This window comes from Theobroma cacao, chromosome 9 (assembly GCF_053813885.1).
Source record: "Theobroma cacao isolate CCN51 chromosome 9, ASM5381388v1, whole genome shotgun sequence".
Lineage (NCBI taxonomy): Eukaryota > Viridiplantae > Streptophyta > Magnoliopsida > Malvales > Malvaceae > Theobroma > Theobroma cacao.
This window is the reverse complement of record NC_142647.1, coordinates 45,683,622-45,711,600: the sequence shown is the minus strand read 5'-3', so window position 1 is coordinate 45,711,600 and position 27,979 is coordinate 45,683,622. Positions and strand designations below refer to the sequence as shown.

The 27,979-nt window shown below is 33.6% G+C and overlaps 2 protein-coding genes, 1 long non-coding RNA gene and 1 pseudogene across 7 annotated transcripts; 2 read left to right on the top strand and 2 right to left on the bottom strand.

Annotated features, from left to right (window-relative positions):
• Positions 1 to 5: 5 nt before the first annotated feature.
• On the bottom strand, positions 6 to 7,255 carry LOC18590274 (M28 Zn-peptidase nicastrin). Of its 2 annotated transcripts, XM_007015698.3 has the most exons (14): positions 6,781 to 7,249; positions 6,536 to 6,693; positions 5,278 to 5,381; positions 4,509 to 4,575; positions 3,952 to 4,044; positions 3,704 to 3,868; positions 3,438 to 3,578; positions 3,261 to 3,338; positions 2,668 to 2,780; positions 2,516 to 2,576; positions 1,630 to 1,797; positions 999 to 1,100; positions 728 to 817; positions 6 to 587 (listed from the first exon to the last, which is right to left on the bottom strand). In XM_007015698.3, exons 1-14 carry the CDS (start codon positions 7,064 to 7,066, stop codon positions 525 to 527), a joined length of 1,689 nt encoding a protein of 562 aa, XP_007015760.3. In that variant the 5' UTR covers positions 7,067 to 7,249; the 3' UTR covers positions 6 to 524. The 2 variants fall into 2 exon arrangements, with proteins under 2 accessions (XP_007015760.3, XP_088666116.1); XM_088809990.1 differs by lacking the exons at positions 6 to 587; positions 728 to 817; positions 999 to 1,100 and having other exon boundaries at positions 1,631 to 1,797; positions 2,499 to 2,576; positions 6,781 to 7,255.
• A 6,929-nt stretch (positions 7,256 to 14,184) lies between these two features.
• LOC18590273 (elongator complex protein 4-like) lies at positions 14,185 to 17,944 on the top strand (annotated as a pseudogene). Its single transcript, XR_016028258.1, has 9 exons — positions 14,185 to 14,580; positions 15,130 to 15,351; positions 15,463 to 15,689; positions 15,799 to 15,874; positions 16,108 to 16,264; positions 16,523 to 16,601; positions 16,803 to 16,962; positions 17,052 to 17,143; positions 17,303 to 17,944. The product of XR_016028258.1 is annotated as an elongator complex protein 4-like (transcript).
• Positions 17,945 to 18,993: 1,049 nt separating this feature from the next.
• Positions 18,994 to 22,977, bottom strand: LOC18590272 (NF-kappa-B inhibitor-like protein). Of its 2 annotated transcripts, XM_007015694.3 has the most exons (9): positions 22,717 to 22,977; positions 21,991 to 22,157; positions 21,598 to 21,702; positions 21,177 to 21,233; positions 20,899 to 20,979; positions 20,583 to 20,617; positions 19,937 to 20,026; positions 19,667 to 19,826; positions 18,994 to 19,499 (listed from the first exon to the last, which is right to left on the bottom strand). In XM_007015694.3, exons 1-9 carry the CDS (start codon positions 22,859 to 22,861, stop codon positions 19,380 to 19,382), a joined length of 960 nt encoding a protein of 319 aa, XP_007015756.3. In that variant the 5' UTR covers positions 22,862 to 22,977; the 3' UTR covers positions 18,994 to 19,379. The 2 variants fall into 2 exon arrangements, with proteins under 2 accessions (XP_007015756.3, XP_007015757.3); XM_007015695.3 differs by lacking the exon at positions 21,177 to 21,233 and having other exon boundaries at positions 22,717 to 22,965.
• Positions 22,978 to 23,823: 846 nt separating this feature from the next.
• LOC108663170 (uncharacterized) lies at positions 23,824 to 27,535 on the top strand. 2 transcript variants are annotated; one of them, XR_001929166.2, is made up of 4 exons: positions 23,824 to 24,043; positions 26,071 to 26,541; positions 26,629 to 26,855; positions 26,938 to 27,535. It is a non-coding gene; the product is annotated as an uncharacterized LOC108663170 (long non-coding RNA). The 2 variants fall into 2 exon arrangements; XR_001929165.2 differs by having other exon boundaries at positions 23,826 to 24,043; positions 26,629 to 27,535.
• The last annotated feature ends 444 nt before the right edge of the window (positions 27,536 to 27,979 follow it).

The window sequence follows — 27,979 nt, the reverse complement described above, 5'->3', positions numbered from 1 at the left end:
GAAAATAACACCAGAAAATGAGAGCATGTTAGCATTTCATGCATAGGCATCCTTACAATGCACTAGTATTTTCCTTTTCGAAAAGGAAGTTTGTAGTTTTAATCTCTTTTCCAGAAGAATTTCAGTTTGATTCTGCAACTGTGAACCAGATTCCCACGATTGCATTGAGCAAAGCACCTGTCACCTGATCAAATTTTCAATACCATCAACCCTAATCTCCATAAGTAGGATCAAATTTTTGGTTGGTGCTTGGACCCTACATATTATTCTCTGCTATATAACTGCAGTGTACAATACTGGAGCTGAGCAAAATTTTTTCTCGCACCTTGACTTGACTGATCTCATTTTGGAAAAATAAATTACAAAAATCTTCTTTGGACCAGCATTTAAAATGATCCCTCGTGATACTAAAACTAACAAAAACATTAGCGCAAAACCACTACGGAACCTCATGGGAATTTCGGTTTAAGCTACATCAGGGAACCTTTCGTACAAGGCATTTGCATACAATGCCGCTGCAGCTATCAAGCTGTTTTCACCTTTCGAGAAGGAGGTCGTCGAAATAAACTGATTAGATCATCAAGACCCTGTACGACCAGCATAGTCAATTAATTAACAATTTTTCCTTTTTAATAAAAAGTGTTATTAACATTTTGTTACATTCTAACCGCAGGAAAAGAAAAGGTGAACATTGAAGATTTTTTTCTTGATAGTAAAGAGAGTGTACCCTGGTTGTGATGACAAGAAAACTGAAGAGCACTATCAAATACGATCCCAACACAAGTAGCAACAGCAAGTCAAATGTTACACTAGCAACCTGTGACAACATGTTTAAACTGGTCATTATCTGCATTAATAAAGAAAGACTAAGCATACAAGGAAACAATTTCAACCATGTATCTTATGTGTCATAATCAGATAAAGAAAAAAATGAGAAAGAGATAGCCCATTTAAGCAAAATTAAGCATTAAGCATTCGTAAGAAACTATATGAAATACCTGATATATGTTAAGTCTAGCACTAGTTGAATCGTAAAAAGTGAACATCCCTTCAAGATTTTCATGTTGCACATTCACTTCATCAGTATGATCAGCTAATTCCTGCCATTCAGTGAAATGAATAACAGTCAGAATTCAAAGTGATAGAAAACACAAGACAAGTCATTCTAGTGTTTTCACCATTAACCCTCCATCTCTATCCAAAAGTTTGTTCAGTTTTATTTACCAACGAAGAGACATGAAAATCCTGCCATTTTTGACCTATTGGTTCATCCAATTGAATCCACTGGTAGAGGAGAGTAAAAGTTTTGAAGTGACGGATGCACCCTAGAATGAAATAAATTCTTTTCTTTACTTTTGCTTCTGATTAATGATAAATGCAACTTTTCTTCATAAAAGCCAAGGGTTTCTATCTCATAAAATTCCAATTGAACAAGCACTTATCCAAGACATTTGACAATCCCTGTATCTTAAATACCATATAATATTTTAATTTCCTTCATTTTGATTCTTTTAAACTAAATTCGACACTAAGGAAAACCAACACCATTTTTCAAGTGTAAATCATCATCTTAAAGAAAGAAACAAAAAACATAAAGGAGGAGATCAAGGAAAGGAATAGAAGATAAACCTTTTTCAATGCCGTGACAAAAGGGTCATTCTTTGAAAGAAATGGAGCCACTCGAGGTGTTTGTGACAAAAGATCCAGCCAAGATCGAACATAAGCAGGATTGACAGCCAAACTACTGTCATCTGCAAAAATTTGGACATTTTTTCCCTGGTGGCCATAGATATGCCTCTGCAAAGAGAGAGGAAAAGACAAATTTAAAATACAAAGAACATGTCCATGCACAAGCAAATGATCAAACCTTAATGTCTTTGCACACAAGTTAACTACAACACACACCTTTTTCTGACTAGTTGGTCAGTTTGCATAGATCATAAATACAATTGTGCTATAAATAGGATACAATCAGTAAAAGCTTGGTCCTATTTAGTACTTTCCACCCATGTTTTCTTCAGTCTTTCCCTTCCCGTTTTGACATGAGCATCCCCAATTCACACCATCTTACAAGATCATGTTTGGGCCTTTGCCTCAAATGTCTAAAAGATTACATCACAACAATAATCAAAATATACATAACACTATAATTTTTCTCCAGAGCATTAATTTATCATAGGCAATATATGCACTGGATGCAAATTTCACCTCTATGCTACACATGCAAATTTATTACACTCACACAAGAGCATCCCATGTTAAATTATTCATGTCACTATCACATTTGTTATTGCCTTGGTAGAGATCAGACATTGATGTCACTGGTCCACAAATATTATTCTTACAGGTTGCAGGTCTCATAAACATTGCAAGATAAATTTCCGTTCATTTTATGCTAAATCATAAAAAAGGAAGGGGGTGAGGGTTATGTCTTGCAAGAACAAACTCATTTTATTATAAGCATGGCATTCAAAAACATGAGATCAAGAAATACTCACAAATAGTTTAACCTTACCGCAAGACTTTCAGCGACTAACTTCACACCTCTAATAATTGCAGTTTCATTCACAAATTGCCTGCAAAAATATCAAGCTCTCAGCAACTATTCTCAAACAAAAACCATGATGTCAACTGTATTAATAAGGGCTTAAGTTTGAAAAGTATGACCTGCTATCAAACAGACCTCCAGTGCCTTCTAGGATGTCAGGAGCAACGGAGAGTTCAGAAAGAGTGGCAGCAGTGACTCTCAGCCTTGAGAACTGTTCATGCTCCCAAGCTACCTACAGCAACTCAACCGCTTTATTACGTGATCTAAACAGAAGAAATGCAAGAAGACAGAGCATTCTTATATCTATCCACAGAAATGTTCAGCACCTTCATGTGTGACGTCATATACAGTAAAGTCATATATTACAAGAAATGGCAAATGGTTTAAATTAAAAAATTATGTCATATTGTAAAGTCAAATATTACCAGAAATGGCAAAAAGTTTAAGTTTTAACAGATTTATTCAAAAATAAGTTAACAATTGCTAGAAAACATGTTCTGTTCAACATAGGACAGGCTCATAAAAGAACAAAGGGGTTAGGACAGCAATCAGAAGCCAATTAAAAAGAATACACTAGTAGATATATCAACTTATAATTTCATAGCTGAAATTGATTATAAAGAAATATTAATCAAAACATAAGTTCTTAATTTTACAAACTGTAACAGAAGATGGTTCAAACATATAAAAACGTATAAACACATCAACTTACTCGAGGATTGGAGATGTTTATTTTCTTGTGCTTTAGACCAACTTTGAGGTCCAACTCCTCTGCTACATTAGAGAAACCCTTCAATAAACACCATATATCACATTATGAGACATTGAAAGAAAACTCAATATCATATAATGGCTTTGAAGCCTATTCATCCACATGTTACTGGCTTACCTCAAAAATTTGCTTGATGTAGGCATTCTCTGGAGGCTTTGACACATGAATCCACAACTCATTATCCCAAGAACCAATACTATTTAAACAAATAGCATAGTCAATACTCTCACGTAACCGTTGATCAAAACTCCGAAGCCACTGCACAGAATATGATACTTATATGACCATATTAACAAAAATGAATGGCAAAAGTAACCAATCAAAAAGACATAGGAGCCTCTGAGAGATGAGAAAAATTCAATTGACCAAGGAGAACTAATCACCTTCTGAGTTCCATTGTAGTTATATGGTCCACCAGATGTCAGGCCAAAAAGTAAATTGTACCTTCCTCTTGTCTTAGGATTTGAGTAGAGAAGAGAGAATAACCTAGCTATTTCAAGAAGTGCCACAATGCCACTTCCATTGCTGTCACTTCCCACTGATAGTGCCTACATGTATAAAAAATTTCTCATACCTTCATTCAGATCATTGAAGCTGGTTTTCTTTACTGAAATTTAATAAAAATACATACAGGAGCAACCCCAAAAGTATCATAAGATGCAACAATAGCAATGGTTGGAAGTTGATTTGCCTCTCCATCAGCTTTCAATCCAGCCAGCCACCCCTGTTGTCACACAGAAGAATTACCAGAGTAAAAACTTCTAGCAAACACCATCAATAGCATATTCAGGATTCACCAGATTATATATGCAATGAGCAAAAACTAGCTCAAGAAAAAATCAACATACCCAAAGTCTTTCCAAACAAAAACATAATATGGAGATGGTGCATGCGAAACATGAAAATGAAGCCATGTAACTTTCAAGAAGCAATATAAATTTGTTCCCTGGTTAGAAGGCAATAAGGTTCTTTCCTCTTACATCACCACTACTATCTTGCCCTCAAGCCTCAACAGTTCAAATGTAAGAAAAGGATATTCTTTCAAATGGTACAAACAAAACCAAGTGCATGTCTTTCATATACTACCTGTATCTGATTATTACTATATATAAGAAGCAGCAAGAATACATGTATGTAATCAGTTACAACTCTTTTCCTTCACATAGAAAAATAAAAATTGACACACACCTGAATATTTGTGATGGTGGGAGATGCAACTTTCTTAGGTTCTGGTGTTGGGATAACAAGCTTGTATCTGCAATTGTTTCACAGATGGCGTATTTAAACATGAATAATAACAACAAAGCCCTTTTCTAACTAATCTCAAAGAAAAATTTACAAGAGAATACACAAGAACTATGAAAATATTGACATGTAAATAAAAGTAAAACCATATTTATTTACATAGCAACAAGGACTAATTCAAGGACAAATGCAGGAATATCAGAGAATAAAACAAAGGCATTGATTGTTTGTGCCTTGAGCTGGGAAAATGATCATTCTACAAAATTTTGGAAATAAAAAGAGAAAATAGGTAAGATTTTAGGCTAGATGCATTTCCTGATCTCAAATAGGCGACCTTAAAAAAAATTTGATTAGTGCTATGCCCCATTAGAATTTTGCTGAAACAGTTTCAAAGAAAGTTTATAATAAATGAAAACCAAATAAACTTTTGTTTCTTCTGCAAAACACTGTCAACCCTCTCTCAGAGAAAAAAAGGCAGATCAGATGCAGGCGCTTTCTACTCAACATAATAATGCAGTTAAACACCCTCATTAGACAATAAATTGTGCTGGTAATGAGACAAGAAATTTTTAGGTACAAAGGATGAGGTAAGTGAAGAAGCTACCCAAATTTATGAAATGATAATAATCATTCACTGCAAAAATAACTGCCAACGATATACATTTAATCCACTAGAATTTCCACAATTGTCAACAAAAAGCTATCAACTAACCCGCCAGTAGTTGCAGTAGCAGGCTGACCAATTGCATCATTCTTCTTGATGTCAGCCAGCACAGTCTCAATTTCATCATTCTCAAAAGCAAAATAGACAGGATACTGCAGCACAAAATTCCAGAATAAGGGTAAGAATTAGGAGGGCAGAAGAAACAGAAAGTGAATCAAGAGGTGAGAACTAGTGAAGGTTTTCTCTTTTCTTGCCATTTTTCTCCGATAAATAAGAAGTAACGAAGGATAAGTCTGGAATCACAAGAATACTAATTAATTGGATTTCAATTCTAAAACTCATCTGTTTACAAAGAAAATGAGCTGAAAACTGAGAAGTACAGGACGAATATCTCCCCTAGCTGTTGACACTAGCGGAACATAGGATGATAGTGTCTTTCAGACCCTAACGAGTATGAGACATAAGTATACATTATAATATAATTACTTTTGACGAAAAAGCTTACTAAAGACACAGTAATAGCAATAAAAAAAGTAGGTTCAAATCCAACATATGTATGTTGGTGTTGAAGAAGTTGCTTATCACTAGGCATGTGTGAGGAAGAAATTTCATTGTTTATGCCAATCATACAATTTGTTGATATGACAATAACAGGCATCCACTAAAGATAGAAGCATGGAGTAAGAATTTGGAATCTAAACCACTTAGACTCAACAGGGTTTCCAGAACAATGGCAGAATAACTAGAAAGAAAGTGTTTAACCAATGACCAAAATAGAGGGAATATATTCAAACAAGATCAAAATTAAATTCAGACAAGATGAAAATGCTGGTGTAAGTACATATCAATGCAGTAACATATAAGATTCGCACAAAAAAAAAAAAAAGAAGAAGCAATTAGCAAGATGTCAAAAGATGGTGATGACATGAGGGAAAAGCCATTCAATACGGTTCAGCATCAGTCAACCACAAAGATCCCCCAACTGACACAAATCCAATGTGCCAAATTGTCAAGTTAATAAATGACAACAAAAGGGAAAAGACATTAAGCACGATTCAGTCGCAGGCAACAAAGACAAAATAACACTCCAACCAACAAAAATCAATCCTTGCAAACTGTCAAGTTAGCAAAGTTAGGACCTTAACAAAAATTAGGTTGGCTAATGAGGAAACTTCAATCTCAATACATACTATTTATTGAAAAAGCAAAATTGACATGGCAACTTACATAAAGATGTAGACTTGAACAATAATTTTGCATAAAGATATAATTCAAACATAAGAAAATATATCTCTAGTATACTTACAGGTATATTTGCATGTATAAGTAACTGTTCAAGCTCCGCCAATACATTTTTCATTTTCTCTTTCTCATGAATTTGCTTATTCCCTCCATTTTCAAAGCTAAATACTTCTGGAAGCAAAAATAACAACCCTCCTAACGGCTTTTTCTGATTAATATATTCTGGCAACCCCCAGGGAAAAAAAGGATAAGTTAGATTAAAAAATACAAAAAAAGAGGGAAAATAAGATCCTTAAAATGAAAGTGAACCTCGAACGAAAGTGATGTTCAATTCACGAAGAGGGATGATGAGGACGGTTCGGGAAAGATCGGCGCCGGGAGGGAAATGCAAGGAGGCGGCATGGTGGTTGAGGGAGGCCAAGCGAGATCCGAAGGGGGAACCGGACATGTCGTATTGGATCAGACGGTAGACGTCGACGACGGCGGCGGCGTCGCAGAGTTCGACGCAGGCTACTAAAATGAAGACTAGAGCGATCACTGAGTACATGGATTCTAGCATGTCGCGGGGGCCACCAGATTTCTTTGAGGCAGCCATGGGAGGGAGGGGGTGGGGCGATTGGATCTAGGGTTTGGAGAGAGTGAGTGAAGCTTGCTGTGAAGGAGAAAATTGGGGGTTTAATCGAGTGGGTTAAGTTTTTGTTTAATTTAGTGGAACTGATTCCACGTTGTTGCTAATCAGGTTAGCTCATGGATGGGAGTGTTCATTTAAGATCTCATCATTATTCTTGTTTCTTACTATTTTTATTCACATTTGATTTAAATAACATCATATTCAGTTTAACAATAATTATTTTTTATGCAGCTACTACTCGACTATTATTTGAGTCTTTATAGATATATATATTTATTATATATAAAAGTAAGATGATTTGATTACTGTTTAATTATTTTCAATTGAGTCTCTAATTGAATGACAAGTGTCATTCAATTAGAGTCCCTCTTTATATATTTTTTTTGGCTTTTACTTTTCAAAACGATATCGTATTGATATTAGACCTTTTACATTCTTGATTGTCTATGAAGGGTAGTTTTTTTTTTTTACCCTCAGTTACTCTGTTATTATTGAGTTTATCATTTTTAGGGATGTCAATGGGTCGGGTACCTTATAATTTTGAGATACCTGAACTCTAACCCTATTAAAAATTTACTATCCTAACCCTATTAACTACCCGAATAATTTAAAAATTACTATCCTAACCCTAACTCTAATACATTCCTACTACCCTATAATTACCCTAACCCATTTAAATACCTGATTAAATAAAAAAATTATTAAAATCTTCTTCATGGGTAAGTAAGATGATTTGATTACTATTCAATTTCTTTCAATTGAGTTCAATTAGAGCCCCTCCTTATATATTTTTTTTTACTTTTACTCTTCAAAACGACATCGTATTGATGTTAGACCTTTTACATTCCTGATTGTCTATTAAGGGTATTTTTTTTTCTACCCTTCAATCGGTTGCTCTGTTATTATTGAGCTTCTCATTTGTAAGAATGTCAACAAGTCGAGTACCTTATAATTTCAAGATACCCGAACCCTAACCCTATTAAAAATTAACTATCCTAACCCTATTAACTACCCGAATAATTTAAAAATTACTACCCTAACCCTAACTCTAATACATTCCTACAACCTTATAATTACCCTAACCCGTTTATATACCCGATTAAATAAAAAAATTATTAAAATCTTCTTCATGGGTACCCAATTACCCAATTAACTTTTCTAACCTCATAACTTCTCTTTAAATTTATATGTTATAAGTTTATATAAATAAAGGTATATATACTGTAATTAATAATTTTATGAGTTATAATTTTTACAATGTTAATACAAAATAAAAAGTAAATATATTTATATTTAAAGTACATATATATATATATATACACACACACGCATACATGAAAAATATTTTCATATATAAAATAGTAATTATATTTCTTATAAATTAACACAATATATAAACTATATATATTAAAAGACAATACAAGTTAATTAATAATAATAGTTTCATGAATTAACTTAATTAATTATAAGGATTTGTTCTTAATTTCATGAAATTAAAAAAAACATTTACGTTGTAAAACTATTCTAATATCAAAAGTTTTCTTTAAGTATATATATTATAAGATTATATAAATAATGGTATATATATTATAATTAATAATTTTATAAGTCATAATTTTTGTAATGTTAACACAAAATAGAAAGTAAATATATGAATATTAAAAGTATATATATAATAGTAATTATATTCATTTATAATATGATATAATATTCAAATTATTTAAACATAATTAACAATTTAATAATTTTTTAATTTAAATATATTAATGTCATCATATTAATAATTAGAGTAACCATACTTTTCATATATTTGTTAGTTTTTAATCAAAAAAATTACTTGTATATATAAAAGTTAAATTAGTGCAACGGAAATAATACATAATGTTAAAAAATATCACGAATTTCGTATTAAGATATGAAATAAGTTTCTAGTTTATAAAAAGTTTGTAAGCTGTGACATATTTACACTACTTTTATAAGTAATTCAATCTTTTTTACATTTGAAATTGAAAAAAAAAACTCTCTTATATTTAGTCCTAATTTTATCCCATATCTATTTGTTTAAGTCAACGACCTACCTTTAATTCAATTTAGAAGCTCATAAGCATTCCATTATTTTGAATTGCACAGTTGGTGACATACAATTGAGAAACCTTGATCAGCATTAAATTATAGTGGCTAGTTTTAACTTCTAAATAACTAATAATAATAATAATAAATCCACATGTCATTTTAAATGCAGAGTTATGTCAAAATCAAGCAGCCACAGTGTGCACTTACAAAATGCAAATGGGACTGAAATTTTCAGTTTTATCAAGGAACTTGATTGCATATTTTTACTTAGCAGCTGCCGTCCAAAATTTAAGCCAACTGGTGGCATTAAGCAATTGGCCTATTCAGATTGTTTGGTTATTGATCTGCCAGCAATTTTCAATTAAAAATATGGATTCTTAAAGCTGTTTTGAGTTTCGGCAAATCCAAATGCCCAGGGACAATTTACTGACCTTCCATGGAAAGATAATGAGGCAACTTGAGGAAATATATGTGATTCCCACTCCCATATAACCCAATACTAATCAAGTTCATCAATGGAAATGTGCAAGTAAAAGCCCTTTTCAACAATTTTTTTTTCTTATAATTAGGAGAATGGGGATTTGAATCCTGCTTTTTGAATAGAGGATTCATGAATCAATTAATGAACCAAATGCTTTGATGCCTCTTTTCAACAATATTTATGCAACAACTTTTTCTCTAAATTGATTTATTCAACATCATATGATCCTATGAATAGTTCAATGGCAATTATTGCACTACAAATTGCAAGGGTTTTGAGCATCATTCTTAGAAAATAGTAACACATACAATAAAGCATCAATACCATTTAATGAACCTTGCAGTCTTGATAGCATTCCAAATTCATTGAAACTTGCAATGCCACCATATGCCCCGCAATCTTGCTGGCACCAACCAAGGTATTTTCGATGGTTTCCTTGTAGGAATCATCCCCCTATATTCCACATATGGACAAAAGGTGGCTAAATTTTCAACTGAGTGGCACACTAGCACTAGCCAAGGAAAAGAAAAATTTAGTTCAATGTTGAAGTGTTCAATCAAAATATGCAAAATTGGAGACTCAGTGTATAACGACCTTGTGGCGTTTGAGACCTTCGAAAAAATCCGTCAAATCTTGAACAAGCCTTATTAGATATTCTCGATAATTCACTATACTCATTCACCAATCCATGTTATTGCTTTAAATCATATACTTTCCTGACATGATTTGAACAATAAACATAACAAATCATTTTGACCTTTAATCCATATGATCATATGTAAATACATCATAATCTAAAATCTCCAATTAAACATTTATATTGAGACCAATACTCATTTACAAAAGAAAACAAAGTACAATGACTCGACCTTTAGCAGCGGAGTGACTCGAAATGACTTGCTATGAGATGCCTTTACCTATTCGCGGTGGACCATAAATGCCAATGATTGTATGCTAAGCCGATCACTATCTGCAAAAGGAAGATAAGGGGGTGTGATCATCGGCTCCGTGAGCAAGGCATAGATGGGAAACAGGCAATAAGCAGATCATTTGAATGATAAAACTAAAATATAAAATGGTAATCTTATAAACCAAATCACAATAAGGACATTTGTGCCTTGTAAAATAATTTTGTAAAATCATAATACATTCCTTTCTTTGGCAAAACAGTACCGAAAATAAGTGTAACAAAAAGAGTTTCAATCACCGAAAACATCATTTACCATCAAAATAAGAAATACAGTATAAAGGTATGCACGTTCTCCAAAATGTGTGGCATGTAAAGAAATCATAGTGTACAGCCACCTAAATCAACTCATGATTGTCCAATAAGCATTGAAAGCTTTTATTTAAATAATGGGAGCTGCAGAGAAAAACTTAACTCTCCACCATGTAAAAAAGTATGCGTCGAAGACTCACAAGGCTATTGAGTAAGAAAGTATAATATCAACACGTGGACCCACTTCCACGTAATAACAATCCGGGAGCCTCGCTCCACCAGATTCCCATAGCCATGGTAGTCTCAATGATGTTGGCCGACATCGAAAAATCAAGCAGTCGCAACTGTGTATATCATTGGTGGCCTAGCCACATATATATATCACAGGTCGTGACTCTCGCCATTCCTAATCGTCAGTCAGAAACCCAAAGGTTCTCTAACTAGAGTTCACTCGTGCATGAGGGTCACATTTAACCGAAGTGACAATCGACCTACTCTCAACGTACTTGGTTTGTTAAAACCATTTTCAAAAATCAAATTGAGGTTTCCAAGTCTTTTGCTTAAAACCATTTTAAAACAAGGTTCAATAACCATTCAAATTATTTTTCACATAAAAAAGGCATGGTGTATTCTCTTATATAAAGATCGAACTAAATCGGTGCTCAAAACTTGCATTTTAAATCATTTAACAATTGTATTTAACTATGCATATCACACAAAAATACAAGGCACAGATTTTGAATGTAAAACAGTATAAAACGCTTGTTTCTCGGTTTTTAAAACACCTTACATATATAGATTATCTATAAGCATATTCAAACCAACTTTCAAAACAACTTGCATCCACAAAATACTTAGGATTCTACCAGTTCATGCTATCCACAAAGTTGCATCTAAAATAAATCATCACATATATATTATGGAAATTTGGAAATCGACACCCCCTACTCACCTTACAATAGCGGGATGCTACGTCCTATTGATTCGGGTGCGTATCTAGCTATTTCTACTTGCCGATCACTCGTTACTTCACCTGGTACTCCACCACAACAAACTTTTTTACTTATATACTTCCTAGCAACCATTCAAACTCAATACAATTAATCATACTCGAATACGAGCAATACATCACTCAATAAATTCTTACTCAATTTCATATTTTTCCATCAACCTCAATCACAAGCATTTAACATACAATCCATATACTTTAACCAACCAAAACTTGCACAACACAATATAATCACATTGCATGCTCACCTCTTGGTTTTAGCTTGGATCCCACACACAAGGTTCACAATTTCCTCACATCCATGGCCACCATTGGTGCCACAAACATACCCACACAATTATCAACTTATTTCCAAAAATTACTCAAGCTTAAAATCAAAATTCTTACCTTTCCTTGCTTAAACCACCAAAGCCGAGCTTATTCCTTCATTGACTCTCCACAGCTTCTCTCTTGAACAATGGAGTCTCCTTGAGTGATGAATCAACATAAACCTTCAAGAGTGAGAGGAAATCTCACGGGTTCACTCAATTTTGAGCCAAACCTGTGCCTATCTTTTTTCTTTCTTTCTCCTTTCTTCTTTCTCTTTGGCTTTGGGCGGATTTCCCTAAGGCTGAGCCTTGCAAATGCTTTTCTTTCTTTCTTTTTCTTCATCTCGAATGGAAGCTCTAGATCTTTCTTTTTTCCTTGGTTTTCTCACCATGAGCGAATTGCCTAATATCCATAGCTTTTTTACTTTTCCTTTCACTTTTTTTTTTGTATTAAGTCACATGGCACAAAATATTTCCACTTCCTCCACCCGTCCATCACTTCGATTCTTTCTTTCTTCATTATTTAGTTTTCTTTTTTTTTTTGTCTTTTCTTTCATCTTTGTTCTTTTCTCTCCACATTTTCCTCATGGCCGGCTTGCCCATGCTTTAATGGCTTTTAACTTTTTTTCTTTCCCTTGATGTAGTAAAATTATAAAACCAAAACTTTTGAAATCCATTCATTTTTTCTTGATTAATTTATTCTATACATTACTTTTATTTCATTTCTTATTCAATCCTCTTTGACCCATTCAAATCACATGTGCACCTCACATTTCCACATAATCTAACTTTGCTTGACTAGTAAATTCTCAATTAGTTTCAAATATTAAAATTTATACATAAGTCCTCAAACTTTTCTTTATTTACCGGATGATCCTCCAACTTTCATCCTTTTTAATTGGGTCCTTCCAACATTTTTTAAATTTCAAGTTCTTTCTATTTTTCTTCCTTTACATGTGTACAAACAAAACATCGAAGTTGCACTTCAATACAGTATCACCATAATATTTAAATATTCTCTTACTCGCTCTAGTTTTATTTAATAAAGATACGTGAATACAATTATTGTTGTTTTTTTTTTAAATTCTTTTTTATTTCTTTTTTCTTATTTAAATTAATCATATAATCTTCTTTCATGATTAATTTTGATAACAGATAAAATATTATTTTATTTTAAAATATTCTATTTACTTATCTTCGTTATTTGGTACTTAAATTGACGTCAATTGACTTTTCATTTTATCGATAAAGTCATATTATTCCTGTACAGGATATTGAATGTTACACAGTCACTTGACTATTCCTCGTTTTCTGGAAAGACAAACTGCACGTCTTCGTTATCTCTGTATAATTGAACGAGAGCAGCTGCTTTGTAGCAAACATCCCAATCATTGCAAGAGGAGTAAAGTATGAAGAAGGACCAAAACTATAAATGACAATACAAACTAGTCGTTGCCATGTTTCAGATCTCGAGTGTCTTGGAATTTTACAAACAGTCCATTAACCACATGCAGGATATTGCTTGACAGGTTATTATCAAAAGAACATTGTTTAAAGAGCTACCTGGAAATAAAAGAAATCATGGGCCAAAATATTTATGGGACATCAAGACACTAGCTGAGCAAAAAAGGAAAGAATCAAGACACTACATAATTCAGTGAGCAATAGGGCTGATGTAAGTCTTTCCTGGTTCAGAGTCCTGCAATCATTTCAAGCATTGAATTTTATTAGTAGCTTATGAATTATTATTCTAGACATCAATGATGGAGCTCTTTAACTCTATAACAGAGTTTGAACAATTGTCCAGGGTCTGTTTACTAAGTTAATAATTAATTTTTTAAAAATATTTTATATGAAAGTTCATGAAGTTAAAAAACTCTATTATCCGTGTTATTTGATATTCCTAATCTATTTCGGATGGATAAAATAAGTTATACATTGTAAAATCTATTTAAAAACTAAGTAATTGATTTTTTTAAATATATATATTAAATAGATATATTTCAATCTTTTAAACTTATTCGTGAAATTAAAATACTCGATTACAGATGTTATTTCACACTCCAAATCCATATTGGCTGGGTAAAGCAGGGAAAAGCCATCTCTAGCGCCCATAACTGTGAAAGAAGAAAGCTTGATTGATATGGCCCATTAAGGAGAAGTTACAGGCTCTAGCCCAGATGGTCAGGTACTACGGTCTGGGACGAGGCGGAGCGTTTTCCCGGTTGGAGCCGAAAGCTTGGAACGCAAATTGGATTGACAAAAGAAACGAAACGGTGCGTAATTGCTCTGAAAAACGGCGGAACTCTGAAGCAAGAAACTTTGAAGAGAAGAGAGTGGAGAAGTTGCCATAGTACTTCATTTCAAACAACTCATACAGAGCCTACGGTGAGAATTTGATTCTAACTCTGTTTGGTTCCTTAGAAAACCCAAGGAAAGCAAAAGAAAAACGAACTCTTTTCATGTTTGGCAAAGTTTACTTAAGAATTGCACACATTTTCTTTGATAAAAGTCTTGAATGAAAAGAGCAAAGAAATTTTATTAGAAAGAAGAATGAAAAGAGTTTAACAAAAATTGGGTACTTAAGGAAAAATTATTATTTTTTCATGTTGATTGAATTTAGCAAAGATATAGTTGAATGCTTACAAACGAAATATATTTGAAAAGAAACTTTGAGCAGGAAAAGCTCAAACTTGAGTTAAACATAATATGTTTAATTTTGATCATGGGACTATGATTAATTACAAATGTGGTTATCTTCAATCTTATGCTTTTTCTTTTATATGATTTCATTGCTGTTTCTGAGACCCTTAATGATATTAAATTACTAATTTGCAAAGGAAGCAGCTTTTGGTATTCTATAGTATATGAGTACTTGTTATTGGTTTTTCATAGTTGTTTTGACTAACTAGCCCGTTGGGTATTGCTTGAAATGAGCTTGCAGCACTTTGAACCAGGAAAGACTTCATCAGCCCTATTGTTCACTGAATTGTGTAGTGTCTTGATTCTTGACTGTTGCTATTGATATGGCCGCGGCTAAGACTCGAATAAGTAGCTTCTCTCGAAACCTTTCGACTGCAGCCCAATCTCAAGGCCCCGGACTCAAGTGTGGGCCAAATGGCACAGTCTTTCTATCTTCTGGGATACCCGACCTTGACAGTAATGTCATACATTTCTTATCGTTGCATAACATTCACTTCGGGCATTGCTTTCTGTTAGTTCTTTCATGTGATTTATTCTCTTATTCTGTAGTTTTTACTTTATATGTAGAGATTCTAGGTGGCGGGTTCCCTTTGGGAAGCCTAGTTATGGTGATGGAAGGTGCAGAAGCACCTCATCACATGCTTTTGTTGAGGAATTTCATGGCTCAGGGACTTGTTCATAATTAACCTCTTCTCTATGCTAGTCCAGCTAGAGACCCAAGAGGATTTTTGGGCACTTTGCCTTGTCCTGCCACATCCAAAGATGACAAATCTCGTGAACATGATCCAGATCAGGTGCCCCTCGTTTTTAACCCCCTTTTATCTGTTGGTGTCTTTTTCAGTCTGTTTGAAATCTCATGTCTAAATGCTAACAATGTGAATAGCATATTTTAAAAACCTGCAGGAGAAAGGTCTGAGAATTGCTTGGCAGTATAAGAAGTACTTTCGTGAAAATCAACTCAATTTTAATTGTCAAAGAGGTAGTTTTTATTTCCCTGGTATTAGTCTTTATATCTTTTCACTTGTAGGTTTAACAAAAAGTTAATGCAGCTTGGTTTGGGGTCTTAATAAAGGTTAGGAAAAGAATTTTTCTTTCAACTCATTATGCATTATTGGGTGTTAGCTTTGAAAGTGCACTGTTCTTAACCTATGTTAATGCTATTCTCTCCTTGAAAGCTCTACACTGAGATATCTTTATGTAATCATGGTGCAGATGGTAAACATGAGTACTCTAATGAATTTGACTTGCGGAAGCCCCTAGAGAGGCACTTCCTCAATGGGCAGCGTGTAGATTGTGTTAGCGTCCAAGATTCTCTTAATCTTTCTGCTCTTCAAGACCGTAGTGCAACATTTTTATCTCAGTTTCCACGGTATCATCATTTGCTTTCTTGGTCATTTATTCATTATATTTGGAAACATTTGATCATGCCGCCATATTAGTCATTCTTTTATTTTACTTTTACCTGTTATGTCATCTCCTTTAGCTCCATGGAGAATACTGTATAAAGTATGGAAGTCATATTTTTAGTGTCTCAACTAACTTGTCATTATCTTTTATGTCTTTGTTTTCTTCTTTATTATTTCAGTATATTTACCTGTCTTCCTGACCTCTTTTTGCTATCTCATAGAAATGATGGCAGCATCTCTTGTGCTGGTCGTATTGCTATACAATCATTTTGTGCTCCTCAATGTGCATATTCCAACACGGTTAGTAGCAAGCCCTTATGAGTTGAATAATTATATTTTCCTTCCTTCTTTGAAAAGTTCTCTTGTAAGTTAAGAATTTTTTGAAGGTTTTTTAGCACCTTCTAGACTGTAGAAACAGTAGTTTTAACATTTATTTTGATGATACATCCACTGTTGTTAAAGTTGTAATCTATTTTTTCTGTTAATATACTACAATTGCAGGAATGGGATATGCTTTCATTTATTAGGTCTCTCAAAAGCATGGTACGGTCTTCAAATGCAGTCGCCTTAATAACCTTTCCACCTTCCCTTCTCTCACCATCCTTCTGTAAAAGATGGCAGCACTTGGCAGACACGTTGCTCTCTGTCAGAGCAATCCCAGGTTTATTATCATCCTGTACCTTGTGCTCATGGTATGCGTTAATTTCAAATGTATCTTGACTTGTTGATCTCATTGGAAGCTTCTGTCAGATGAAGACAAGGAATTGTCACAACTCCTTACTGGTTACCAGGATATGGTTGGCTTTCTCAATGTGCACAAAGTAGCATGCATCCACACACAGGTTCATTAGCATTACCCTTCATCCTAGTGTTGTACCAACTTAATTGTTCCTACCTTAGAGTTCCTCTGTCTGCAAATTTATTCACAGTAGCCTTATTGTGCTTATTATCTTACATTGTTTTACTTAATCATATACCTCATTTGTCCAAACTTTAAGCAGGTTCCTGTGATTCTTGAGGCAACAACCTTTTCAATCAAGTTGCAAAAGCGTAGATTTTTGGTTTTAGAATGTTTAAATCAGGCCCCTGTTGATGGTTCAAGTGGAACTTCATATGGCACATCTGGTAGTTGCTCTGGTTCCTCCAAGACTGGGAACCTGGATTTTTGACTGCAAACCTCAGAAGGATTCAACTAATCACAACAAGAATGACAAACCATCAGAAATGAAGTACTAAATTCGCCCTTACTGCATATTACTTAAGGTTTTTCGATAGGCAGCTGACCGAGCAGTTGAGGACTAGCCACAACCACATATATTGTTGATCTTATCTGCTAGATTCGTTCTATTGCTAGGTGATTGCGTACCCCTAGCAAATCTTTTGATGAGCCAGATAGGAGATGTCTGCTAGCTATGTGAAGTAGGAAAATCTAAGAACTTAATCAAAATTTATTACATTGATTACCTAAGCAAGCTTGCTGTAACTGATTCTGGGGTCCCTCGTTTCTTCTTTTGGGATTGGCTTTTTGCTTAGAAGAAATTTTGGTTGTGCACTACCCAAAAGAAACTACTGTAAACGTTTTAAAGTTTATTGAAAAACATGTTTGTGATTTAAGGTTTGAGTAATGTTCCATGCTTTGTCCATGAGGTCTCTTGAGTGTTTTATTTTTCCCATGCTTTTAGCTGCCAAAGTTCATAGTTTGAAATAATGAAATAACCAAAATAGTGGTAAAGAAATGCATGTACAAATAACAAATATGATAAAAACTTGTGAAGAAAATATTCTGCTAAATCTTAGATTGTGCCATTTGACTCTGTGTAGCTCATTTTATAATTAATTTCTCTTTTTTTTTTTTAAAAAAAGAGAGATTCGAGTCCATTTATTTAAACGAAAGAATATATATACTTACAATTAAATTACATATTTAGATGTATATTACAAATCTTATTAATAATTTTAAAATATGTAGTAAAAAATAATGTACCTTTTTCCACATACAATTCTAAGAATTGAATTCTTCAATAGAAGAAAAAGTCTAACCTATTTAATTTAGTTGTCTAATTTACAATTTTACCCTTTATACTGCTCTTACTTAGTAATTTGGAATGGGCATTTTCGTCTTTATATTTAAACTTTGTAAATCTAGGGTCTTGTCAGGGTATATTGTATAACGCTTCTGTACTATATGTTAAAATAAGGTACATGGGCTACAGTAGTTGAGGAGGCCTAAGGATAAGACAGCTGGCTCTCTGCTTTTGCGCTTTTTTAAGTGAGAGGATTAAAACGACGGCCTTTTATCTTTGATAATTTTAGAATTTTTTTAATAAGAAAATTCATCGGAAAGGAGAGATGAAGAGGACAGGATTGGGCAGGGAGACAGGGAGGCCAAGGGTGGGGGATGCATTAGAGAGAAGATGAAGACAAAAGGACACATAAGGCGTAACATTAAGCAATTAGCCTATTCAGATTGTTTGGTTTTATGATCTGCCAGCAATTTTCAATCAAATATTGATTTTTGAAGCTGTTTTGAGTTTTGGCAAATCCAAATGCCCGGGGACAATTTACTGATGACCTTCCATGGAAAGATAATTAGGCAACCTGAGGAAATTTATGTGATTCCCACTCCCACATAACCCAATACTAATCGAGTTCATCAATGGAAATGTGCAAGTAAAAGCCCTTTTCAGCAATATTTATGCAGCAACTTGTTCTCTATATTGATTATTCAACATCATAATAGTTCAATGGCAATTATTGCATTACAAATTGCATGAATTTTGAGCATCATTCTTAGAACATATATAGAAACATATACAATAGAGCATCAATGCCACTCAATGGACCTTGCAGTCTTGATAGCATTCCAGATTCATTGAAACTTGCAAGGCCACCATACGCCGCACAATCTTGCTGGCACCAGCCTAGGTAATTTCGATGGATTCCTTGTAGGAATCATCCCCATGTATTCCACATATGGACAAAAGGTGGCTCAATTTTCAACTGTGTAGCACTAGCCAAGGAGAAGAGAAATCCAGTTCAGTGTTGAAGTATTCAATCAAAATATGCAAACTTTGAGACTCAGTCACTTGACTGTTCCTCATTCTCGGGAAAGACAAACTGCAAGTCTTCATTATCCCTGTATACTTGAACAAGAGCAGCTGCTTTGTATGCAAACATCCCAATCATTGCAGGAGTAAGCTGTGAAGGAGGAGGACCAAAACTATAAATTACAATACAAACTACTTGTTGCCATGTTTCAAACTTCGAGTGTTTTGGCATTTTACAAATAGTCCATTAATCACATGCAGGATATTGCTTGACAGGTTAATGTTAAAAAAAAAAAAAAACCTCGTTTAAAAGGCTACCTGGAAATCAAAGAAATCATTGGCCAAAAATTTATGGGACAAGATCCACAATCCATATACAGCAGCTGGGATAACTAGTCTTGGAGAAGAAAGAGCAATGCCACTACCCTTAATTGATCTCTCAAAGAACTCCTGCAAATCCTCGCTTCTTATTCCTATTCTGAAATAAGAAAACAAACATCATTGTACACAATCAAAGGGAACAACAGTCACTCATTACTACTATGAAAAGTGCGATCACAAATAGAAGATAGAAGTTTTCAGTAGTACTTTTTCAATTTCTTTAGCAAGAAAATCGGAGGAACCATTTCCTTGGATAGGTTGTCCACATGTTGATATAAAAGCTGAAGGTATAAGCAACTGTACATAAAATGAATTAGGTTAATACTGGTACTAAGATGACTAATAAGAATGGAAAAAAAATCATGAACAATAACAAAACGGTTTCTCTCCTCTTCCTATCCTTACGTAGATGGCACATGAGCAACTTTTGTTCCTAAGTTGAGCTTGCTGAAGTTCTAATCAGTTGAATTATATCATCAACTAAGTTAATAGATGGTTTGTTCAAGTCAATAAACTTTTGATTGACTCCATGCAGAAATAATTTTCCAGGAAAAAAATTTATTAGGCCTCTAATGATTTCAAGGGGAATATGGCTATCATGTCTGAGAAAATATGTATCTCCCAATTACTCGGATGAATGCAATGTTTTCTTCAATGAATAAGATATGAATGGGAATATTTTCTTTCCAACACATCATCTCTGCTATGTAAATGTCTGAAAAGATTGATGCTTTAACCTTAATCCATTTCCTCTTTAGTTCTAGGGATTCATTACAAGCATATAGGTTGCTACACTCAGCTATTGAAGTGCCAATTCAACTGAATTAACCTAATTACAAATGTAGCAACTAACCTGAAAAGAACCCCTACTGCATAACTAACAGCAGCCTGCACAATATCAAAGTAGGTCAATTCTATGGGAGCTAATCATATACATGACAATTTCTGAAAATTTCTCTTATTTTCCTCTTGAAGCAATATCTCCTAAACATAGAACAAAGTTCCGCCCAATGCTTAAAAGTAAAGAATCTTAAAAGGATTCCAGATTCATTTACACCTTTTACAGTTTTCAAACAGGGCATAACTGATCAAGACGTGCTGAAAGATTATCCATATCATTAAATTTTAGGCATCACAATCACAGCTGCTGGTTTTGGTTAATACATTACCTGAACTGATAACACTATCAAACAATAACCACTGCATGCAGTTCCAATACCAACTGATAAAAGCATCAGTTCCCTCTTGAGCTACAAGATCATATGAAAAACGATCAGCATCTTTCACAATAATTTAACAAGTGTTTGATGCAAGACTTGATCGTAGTTTGCCACCAAAACTCTTCCCAGTTATCCAGAGGTCCTTGAAACCTTATGAAGCAACTTCATATAAAAAATAAACCCCCATAACTAACCGATAAATGATGAGTTCAAGATGAGTAGCATACAGCTTCATATTTAAGAAGGTTCAGCTTCTTCCTTCTTTCACTGTCATCCTGCGACACCTGTGATCATATGCATAATAACAAAGGGTGATTTGCTTCTTTTAATTGACAAGGTTTTTTGGAGTTACATAGATGTTGTGAATTTCCTCTGTCTGATTTAAAATTTTCCACCAACTCCAACACACTATATGGATTGAACCCATTGGAGGGCTTGCTGCCCTATAGTGACAAGCGAGAGCAGCCACCATGTTAATATGTTTCAGGGCTGAACCTAGATTGGCCTAGCATTAGTCTCACGCACACATGCGTGTCACTTTGACTTTGCTCCTTAATATTTTTAAGCATAAAGCTTCCAACATGGAGAGCACAGGGCATAATGATAACCAGAAAATGGGGGGTGGGGGGTCAAAAAAAAAAAGCGCACCTTGGCAATGGCCTTCTTATTCATTGGTGCAGAATTGTCTCCCAATAGCCATTCCTGTGTTCTTGACAGCTTCAAAAATCCACCATCATCATCACTTCCCATAACCTGCATATTTAAGGATTGATAACACAAGTGAATTCAATCAGCTTGGTCAATGAAATAATATGTGTGAAAATAAGCAAACATGGAGAGGCTACACAGCTAAAAGAAAAAGAAATCTCCCATCCCCGCCAAAACAAATATGCTCCCTATCTGATTCACAAATCAGGAGCAAACAAGAGGGTTTGGGCCAAGAGAGTTGAGGCAACACTATAATTACGTATTATACAGGAATAACAAATATGTTAAACTAAGATCATGTCAGCATATAAAGCAAAGAGATAATTATGGTACCTGTTCCGCTTGCTGACCAATGTCAGCAGATTGGCCAGCATCAGGATCAACAACTTTCAGAACTTCTCTCTGCCACAGCATGTCGGAAGCTTTGGAAATAAAATCTCCATTTACTTCTCTATCCTTGAAAAACATCTGCAGAACATCCTCTTCTACAGATTCGCTCCCTGTAAAATATATTAAAAAGAAAGAAATAAAAAAGGACCATCTGCCAGCAATTAGTAGCCATATAATCATATATAACTCAAACACTAACCCTCAAAACACCTCTGAAACTAAATGGTGGGAGTTCCTTAACTAATCCAGTCACTTGCAGTAGAATTCACTCATTTGCATGAATGGTTCAAAGGTAAAATGGTATAGAAATTGCAGCGTGGGAGAAGATAACCATCGAATACAATTCAATTGCATTAGAAGCCATTATCATGATCTAACATAAGAAATTCATCATAAAGCAAAAGGAAAATTCATGAATATTATTAATCTTTAGTTTACCTCAGTAAAGAACCACCCTAACTAAAAGTTGATTCACCTTTCAAAAAAAAAAGAAAAAAAAAGTTGATTCTTTGATAACCCAAAAAGCATTCTTGTTTATTGACATATTAAAATCCAGAAATAAACCAAAAAAAAAAATCTTAAACTGTAAAAGAATCCCATACCAAATATGACCTAAATAACCATGAGACTGAAAACCCAATGGCATAAACTGTAATGTGAAGAGGTTACCTGAATGAGAGCTTGTTTTCAAGACAAAGACAGTTGGGGCTCTTCTGGAAAGCGGTGGTGTTTGAAGGCGAGGAAGAGGAGAGAATCTTGTAAATGGGGAACTGCTGCAGTTGGTGATGAAAGCAAGCGCTGAGAGAGTGTCCATTGGAAATGGCTTTTTGCGAAATAGGTGGGAAGCAAAAATATCTTGAAGTGGCAAAGAATAGAACTGGCAAAGGGCGTTATCCGTTTGACAATGTATTCTCCAGTTTGACAGCCAACTGTCTGCCCCTCCACGCCGTTTAATCAACTCGACTCACACTTTGAAGCACTGTAAAAACAACCCTGTTTACTGTGTATGATTTTCAATATAATTGTGTTTTCCAATATAATTCAATTCATGGAGCAGCAGTTTTTAATTAAGGTAAAGTAAAAGTAATTTTTGATTAAAATTACATAAAAATTTATTAATTAAAAAAATAGGCATTTTATCTTAAAAGAATGTTTAATTCAGATAAATTATAATATTTTTAAATTTTAATCAAAATTTTATAAAAGTTTATTAATTTTGAAAATAGACACATTATTTTAAAAAAATGTTTGTCATTAAACATAGAAGTCCAACTATTAATCAAAGTTAAAATTTTTATTAATTTACTAATGTGATAATGTTTTTTAAAACAATGTTATTTTTAAATATATAAAAAATTGTAACATTATATAAATTTTTATTTTTTAATTTTTTATTTTTTTAAAAATGTCAGAAAATAACTGTCGCGCTCTCTCAAGGGAGCACTAGTGCTTTCCTCTGAGTATGATCTAGAGCTCTAAATCACGACAGATTTGGTGCTCCTTATCACCAATCGATTAAATTATTTAAAAAAATTAAGAAAATAAAACAATATTTTAATTTTTTTGTTACTTGTGTTAAGAATTTTGAATTTAAGAGTTTATTTTTCAAAATAACGTACTTTTGTGTAATTTTGTTTAAAATTTAATATATTTGGTATTTTATTTATTAAATTACAGTAAGAAAAGTAAAATCCACGTGGCGCAATAAAATGAGGGAGCATAGGAAGGAATTATGTCGAGGAAGCAGAGGATACAACATCGGAGAACGGTTAAAGGACAGCCTCGCGCTATTTCCTCTAAAAAAAAAAACAGGTTACTCCCGTCTCGAAGCTGCTTCTTTTTTTCCATCGAAACAAATGACCGCCAGAAACAAATATACAAGAGAAAGAAAAAGGAAAGACAAGAGATGGAAAAAATGAAGAACGAAGAGGTTCAATCAACGGCCAAAAAGCAGAGAATCGCAACTCACACCCACATCAAAGGCCTTGGTCTCGATGTAACCACTCCCTCTCTCTTTCTTTTTAATGGTTTTTTTTCCCGTTTAAATGCTTTGCATTTTTGTTTATTTCTTTAATCCTGTTGTATTTGTGAGCATTTTGAAGTTTTTTATTTTTTTTTGTTTTAAGCCATGGAAAGTGTGTGGGGTTTTAGGCTTAAAATGTTCACCATTTATGGTTGTTCAAGTTACTGGAAAAAATACTTTAAATTTAATTGAATGTCCAATAAATGGAGATGATTATGTAAATTGAACGAATTTTGATTAATCCTCAACTGATGGATTAAGGAATGAATTGGCTGGCTTGTTAAGGCTTACGTTATTATCAAAGGGTATGATTTTCTCAATACATTGCAGAGTTGGATAAGTGGGTTTTATTCATGTTTTTACACTATGATTTTCGTGGAAGATGCTTTATCGAAAAGCTTTTGAGCATTTTTGCATGTTTAGAAGGGGGAAATGCAAATGTAGATTTAAAAAATTTTCGAATCAATGGCATTAAGGTTGTTGACCTGGGAAATCATCTTATACTCTATAAGAGCGAAAGACAATTTCCTAAGAACAGACTTTGGATCCTCCCCTCCCTGACATGTCCCTCGATCCTCCCCTCTTTCAACCTCCTCCCTCGACCCTCCCTCCTCCTTCAATCGCCTCCCTCGACCTTCCTTCCTTGGCCCTCCCCTCCCTCGACCTGTCTTGACCCTCCCTCCTCACGTGATTGTGCTTTCCCCGTCCTGAATCCTCCATCTATCCTTCTCTTTCCATCTGTACTGATTTAGATTTTCTCTCCTGTCTCCCTTGCTGCAAAACAGAAGATCTGCAGCAGATTCTGAACTTCCCTTTGCTGGAATATAAACTATTTTGATTATTTTTGCTGTTCACCTGCTGGATCATTGTTGGATTTTGTCGGATTTTCTTTTGTTGATGTTGATTTTTATTTTCTGTTTGTTCCTGTTAATGTTCATTTTACTTGTTCTTGTGTTAGTTAAATTTAGAGTTAAGTTTGGCCCTTCCCTCCTTGACCTGTCTCCACCATCCCTTCTCTCATGACTGCTTTTTTTTGTCCTGAACCCTCCATCTCTCTCTCTCTCTCTCTCCCTCTCTCTCCTTCCATCTGTACTAATTTGGATTTTCTCTCCTGTCTCCCTTGCTACAAAACCATAGATCTGCAACAGATTCTGAACTTCCCCTGCTGGATCAGTAAAAATCACAAACTTTTTGATTATTTTTATTGTTCACCTGCTGGATCATTGTTGGATTTTTCTCTATTGGTGTTGATTTTTATTTTCGGTTTGTTGCAGTTGATGTTCATTTTACTTATTCCTAAGTTAATTGAATTTGGGGTTTCATATATTTACCGAAGGCAATACATTTATATTCCATAAGCATCAAGATATTTCTGGAATTGTTTTCGTTTTGGTAAGATTCCGTGGATTATGTTTAATAATTAGTCATTGTGTACTCTTCTGCATTAAACGAGACTAGATTCCTATCTCCTTTGCAAGCAATATTGGATAGGTTTACGTGACTCTTCTAAAGTTTGAAAGCTGGAAAAGTCTACTGGTTAATTAAGCCAACTCAAAACTAACCAGAAGTAGTATATCTTCTTAAAGATCGAGAAAATGATATTGATATCTTGCTTCTATTAAATTCATTTGATTGCCCTTATGGAATGATGTCAAAGTGAAATAATTGGCTTTGAATTCATTCTAATTCCAATAATTGGCATTCCTTTATAAAAAATAGAATGTTTTATACTTTGTGTTTTTCCTTTTTATTTTTCGATGGATTATGACTTGTAAAACCATGTTGTAGGAGAGAGGGTGATGTTTATAGGTAACTAATGATAATTATGAAAGCTAAAGCTTTTGTTTGGTCTTTTAATGGAAATATATATTTATCAAGTAGCATAGAGTATTTGCTTTAGAGATACTTTTCTTAAATGCATGGGAGACTTTTATCAATCTTAACATGCCATTGGTTCATATGATGTAATAGTAATTAAATATTATATTTCTTTCTTGTAGATGGATAAAAAATCTTTGCATGCAGCAGTTATGGGTGCAGCTGCTTCAGCAATGGCTGTGGGAATTATCTTTATTGAAAGATATAAATCTAGGAACAATATACCTATTGAGCCTAGTGTTAATACATTGATAGTGTTTTGTGTAGAGGTGATACCCATTGTATGAACCAAAAAAGGATGAGACTAGTTGCATTTTTTATATTATGTCACATTCTTAGTAGGAATAATTTACTACAATCAGTTAGATATGTGTCTATGAGAGAGCAAGATTATATTTTTGCATCTAATTGGTCATAATGTAAGTTTGCTGGTAATTGGATTGAAATATTTTAGATCAATTGAGACAGTTCATCGATACTTTAGAACTGTCTTGAAAGCAATATTGAAATTATATAAAGATATGATTAGGTTACCAGATGATTCCACTCCACCTGAAATAAGGAATAATCCGAGATATTATCTATACTTTAAGGTACGCGATAATGTTACTTATTCATTTTTTTTATTTTTTATAGAAAATGTTTATACTTTTTCCTAATTTATCTTACAATAATAATAGGATTGTGTGGGAGCATTAGATGGTACTCATATTCGTGCTTCTGTGCCACTTGAGATTCAAGAAAGATTTCGTGATCAAAAAGGGGAAATGACATGAAATGTTTTGGCTGCAATCGGTTTTGACTTGAGATTTAACTATGCGCTTGCTGCTTGGGAGGGAAGTGCACATGATTCTTATATTTTGACTGATGCATTTTTGAGACCGTGAGGATTTAGCACTTCGAAAGGGTAGATAATGACATTTAAAAAATTAATAATTGATATCTTTTGATAACTAATTTATTTAGCTATAATTTTTGTGAATTTGTAGGTAAATATTATCTTGCTGATGATGGATATGGCATATGGAATGGAATTTTAAGTCCATATCGAGGTGTTCGAAATCATTTGGAGGAGTTTAGTGATCATCATCTTGAGAATGAGAAGGAACTTTTTAAACTTCGTCATTCTTCATTGCGAACTAGTGCTGAACGAGTATTTGGAATTTTGAAGAAGTATTTTCGTGTGTTAGATTTTGAACTATTTTGGAATTATGACACACAAGGAGATATAGTTTTAGCTTGGTGTATCATCCATAACCACATAATGGGAGTTGATCCTAATGACTCAATCAAGAATTAGTAGATAACACAGAGTTTGAAAGGATGAGAGTTCCTCAAACAGCTTGTGAAGAGAGAGAAGAAACTAAAGAATGGATGACAAAAAGAGATGAAACTGCACATGCTATGTGGATTGATTTTAAGAATGGGGGAATTTAATTTGTGAATTGACTATAAGATTATGAGGATGTAGTTTTTCTGTTTTTTTTCCTTACATTGATACGTTGTGAAGGTTTTTATTATGTATGTTGTTTTCTACTTGCTGGAAGCCGTTGTTATGAGCATTTAAGTTGTTATTAACAGTTGATATAGACATTTGTTTTTTTGTGTATGATTATTTATTGTATTTTTTTTTTACTTTTTATAAATAATTAAGATAAAAATAAAAAATTACAATGTTGGAAAATTTTCCTTTATTGTGGAGATAACAATTAAGCTTTCGTGATTTATGCAACGCTACAAAATTTATTTAATATTATGATTTTACTTTGTAGCTCAAAACTTATTATGTTGGAGATTTGTAAGATGATTTTTTAATTATATGTCTAAGGTGATTGTCTTGCAAAACTTATTTATCATTATGTTTTTATAATTGGATTTTTGCAAGACGATTTTAAATTTTATTTGTGTGTATGTTTTTAGTTATTTTATTATTTTTTTGGATGTTTTGCATAATTGATAAATATTGATATATTTATAATGTTATGGTGGAAAATCTTTAAAGGTAGAAAAATTTTAAAAGTTGGTTTGGTG

Excerpts from the sequence above, each read along its gene's own strand:
- LOC18590274 (XM_007015698.3), bottom strand. The coding sequence starts at position 7,066 with ATGGCTGCCTCAAAGAAATCTGGTGGCCCCCGCGACATGCTAGAATCC. Across the intron at positions 4,576-5,277 it reads GCTACTGCAACTACTGGCGG|ATACAAGCTTGTTATCCCAA; the intron begins GTTAGTTGATAG and ends AAACAATTGCAG. Across the intron at positions 4,045-4,508 it reads CCACCATCACAAATATTCAG|GGGTGGCTGGCTGGATTGAA; the intron begins GTGTGTGTCAAT and ends GTGTGACAACAG.
- LOC18590272 (XM_007015694.3), bottom strand. The coding sequence starts at position 22,861 with ATGGACACTCTCTCAGCGCTTGCTTTCATCACCAACTGCAGCAGTTCC. Across the intron at positions 20,980-21,176 it reads ACCTTCTTAAATATGAAGCT|CTCAAGAGGGAACTGATGCT; the intron begins GTATGCTACTCA and ends ATGATCTTGTAG. Across the intron at positions 20,027-20,582 it reads GCAGTAGGGGTTCTTTTCAG|TTGCTTATACCTTCAGCTTT; the intron begins GTTAGTTGCTAC and ends TTTTATGTACAG.